Source organism: Sorex araneus, chromosome 2, assembly GCF_027595985.1.
Source record: "Sorex araneus isolate mSorAra2 chromosome 2, mSorAra2.pri, whole genome shotgun sequence".
Taxonomy (NCBI): domain Eukaryota; kingdom Metazoa; phylum Chordata; class Mammalia; order Eulipotyphla; family Soricidae; genus Sorex; species Sorex araneus.
The window spans coordinates 262,945,235-262,947,526 of record NC_073303.1 but is presented as its reverse complement, the minus strand read 5'-3'; the positions used below and the strand labels follow the sequence as shown (position 1 = coordinate 262,947,526).

Sequence of the window (2,292 nt, the reverse complement as noted above, 5' to 3'; positions counted from 1 at the left end):
GCCTACACCACAGCCCGACTGCCACGAAGCCCCACTCGAAGCCCGTGGAGGGTCAGGCCGGGCCGTGGACCCACGTGGGCAGTTCTGAGCTGGGTGTGTCTCTGGGTCTCAGGCTCCCTGTCTGACACTGTGGCTCCGTGGGGACGTCAGCCCTGCCTGCGGGAGACTGTTTCCACCTCCCCTCGGCCCTGGCCCAGGGTCCCAGCCCCCCATTCCACGTTCGGCTTCTAGATGGCCCGTTGCCTCTGAGTCACGCCAGCCCAGCCGTTGCCCTGAGCACGGCTGGCCCGTCCACAGCCTACTGGGACGGGACGAAGAGCTTCCTCAGGGCGGCCTGCATGTCCCGGTTCCTCAGGCAGTAGACGATGGGGTTCAGGCTGGGCGTGAGGACAGAGTAGAACACGGACACCAGGCGGCCCTGTGTGGGGGAGTACTGGGCCGTGGGGCTCAGGTAGGCGAAGCTCCCGGTGACGTAGAAGAGAAGGACGGTGGCCAGGTGGGAGGAGCAGGTGGAGAAGGCCTTCTGGCGGCCGCCCGCCGACGGCATCCGGGCGATGGTGGACAGGATGAGCACGTAGGAGAGGACCGTGAGGGCGAAGGCGCTGAGGATGACGCAGCCCCCCACCACAAACCCCACCTCCTCGTGGCTGCGGGGGTCGACGCAGGACAGGCGCATGACCGGGGAGCTGTCGCAGAAGAAGTGCTCGATGATGTTGGGCCCACAGAAGGGCAGGGAGAGCGTGTTGTTGGTGTGGAAGGCGGCATACAGCGCCCCGGCCAGCCAGGCCACCAGGACCAGCAGGACACAGCGCCGCCTGCCCATCAGGACCCCGTAGTGCAGCGGCCTCTGGATGGCCACGCAGCGGTCGTAGGCCATGGCCGTCAGGAGGAAGCACTCGGACGCACAGAGCGTGACGAACAGGAAGAGCTGAGCCACGCACTCAGCCAAGGAGATCCGCTCGGAGCCCGAGAGGCCGCTGGCGATGGCCCTGGGGAGGGTGACCGAGGTGTAGCACATGTCCAGAAAGGACAGGTTCTTCAGGAAGAAGTACATGGGCGTGTGCAGGCGGCCGTCCCGGCTCACGGCCGCGATGACCAAGGCGTTGCCCAGCAGGGCAAACAGGTAGATGGGCAGGAAGCAGGCGGCACTGGCCAGCCGCAGCCTGGGGTCATCGGAGAAGCCCTTGAGCACAAAGGCGGTCACAGCGCTCCCGTTGCCCATGGCCATCGCGGAGACGGACGCCAGGGGCAGGAATAAACCGGATGGCGGAGGGCTCGGGACCCAGCATGCACCCGCTGGGGTTCCAAGCTGCTGGACACTGAAGTTCCTCACTGGACTCATGGCCTCCCTTGTCCACACGCTTCCTCTCCTGCGGCCTCTCCGTGCCTCTCACCAGCCGCAGACTCTAAGGGGTGAAGGAATCAACCAGCATTGGTTCAGATGCTGATCCCACGGGCCCCGAGAGAACAGGCTCTGACCAGTCCACCTCACCCAGCAGAAGGGAGAGCCTTGAGGGTGGACGAGGCTCAGCATGAACCACAAGGCCGCAGACATGAGGCCAGGACCACCCTCAGTACGGAGGGTTGCCGGCCACTGTGTCCAGTCCTGTGCTCTCACTGCTGACCATCAAAGGGTGGACCCGGAAACGCTAGGCCCGGGACCCCGTGCTGGGCAGGACACTGGTCACTGAGGGGCCCTGTGACTCTGGCCCTGCATGATTCCACCTCAGCGTCCAGGCAGAACCCAAGTGCAGAGTCCCTGGGTCCCCTCCCTCCCCTGATGGGCTCCCCCACCTGCTCCAAGATGCTGTGCCTGGCCTGGCCAACAGGGGGACTGCCGGCCCCTGGTCAGCACCATGGACAGCGGCTGCGGGACCCCAGGGCTGCTGTCTGGGCAGGACCTACCCGCTGTGCTGACCCCACTCTCGCCCTGAGCCCCTATTCTTCTGGGGGTCCCCAGCCACCTGGACCCTGTCATCGGCCACTCACCATCAGTGCCCGGGGAGGAAGGGGACGCAGGTGGGAGCACAGCCGTCGGGACACGAGCTGCCTGGGGGACGGAGGGGGAGAGTTACTGGACACCCTGTCCCGGGTGTGACTTTCCCGGGCCAGGGCCCGTCTGAGCTGCTCCTGAGCCTGGTCTGTCCAGACCTCCTGCTCGTCACCTCCTGTCCTGTGCTGTGCGCGGGCACTCACAGCAGCAGCCTGGTCCCTCGGATGAAGGCCTTGGTCGGGCGCACACCTCGTGTGTTTGAGGCTGTGGCTCTTCCTCCTGGAACGAGCACACAGCCC

At 66.1% G+C, this 2,292-nt stretch overlaps 1 protein-coding gene across 1 annotated transcript; it reads right to left on the bottom strand.

Moving 5' to 3' along the window:
* Positions 1-298: 298 nt before the first annotated feature.
* On the bottom strand, positions 299-1,222 carry LOC129401853 (olfactory receptor 1019-like). The gene has a single exon (XM_055124762.1). The coding sequence runs from the start codon at positions 1,220-1,222 to the stop codon at positions 299-301; it is 924 nt and encodes a 307-aa protein (XP_054980737.1).
* Between the last annotated feature and the right edge of the window lie 1,070 nt (positions 1,223-2,292).

Bases quoted from the DNA above. Each gene is read 5' to 3' on its own strand.
- LOC129401853 (XM_055124762.1), bottom strand. From the start codon at position 1,222: ATGGGCAACGGGAGCGCTGTGACCGCCTTTGTGCTCAAGGGCTTCTCC.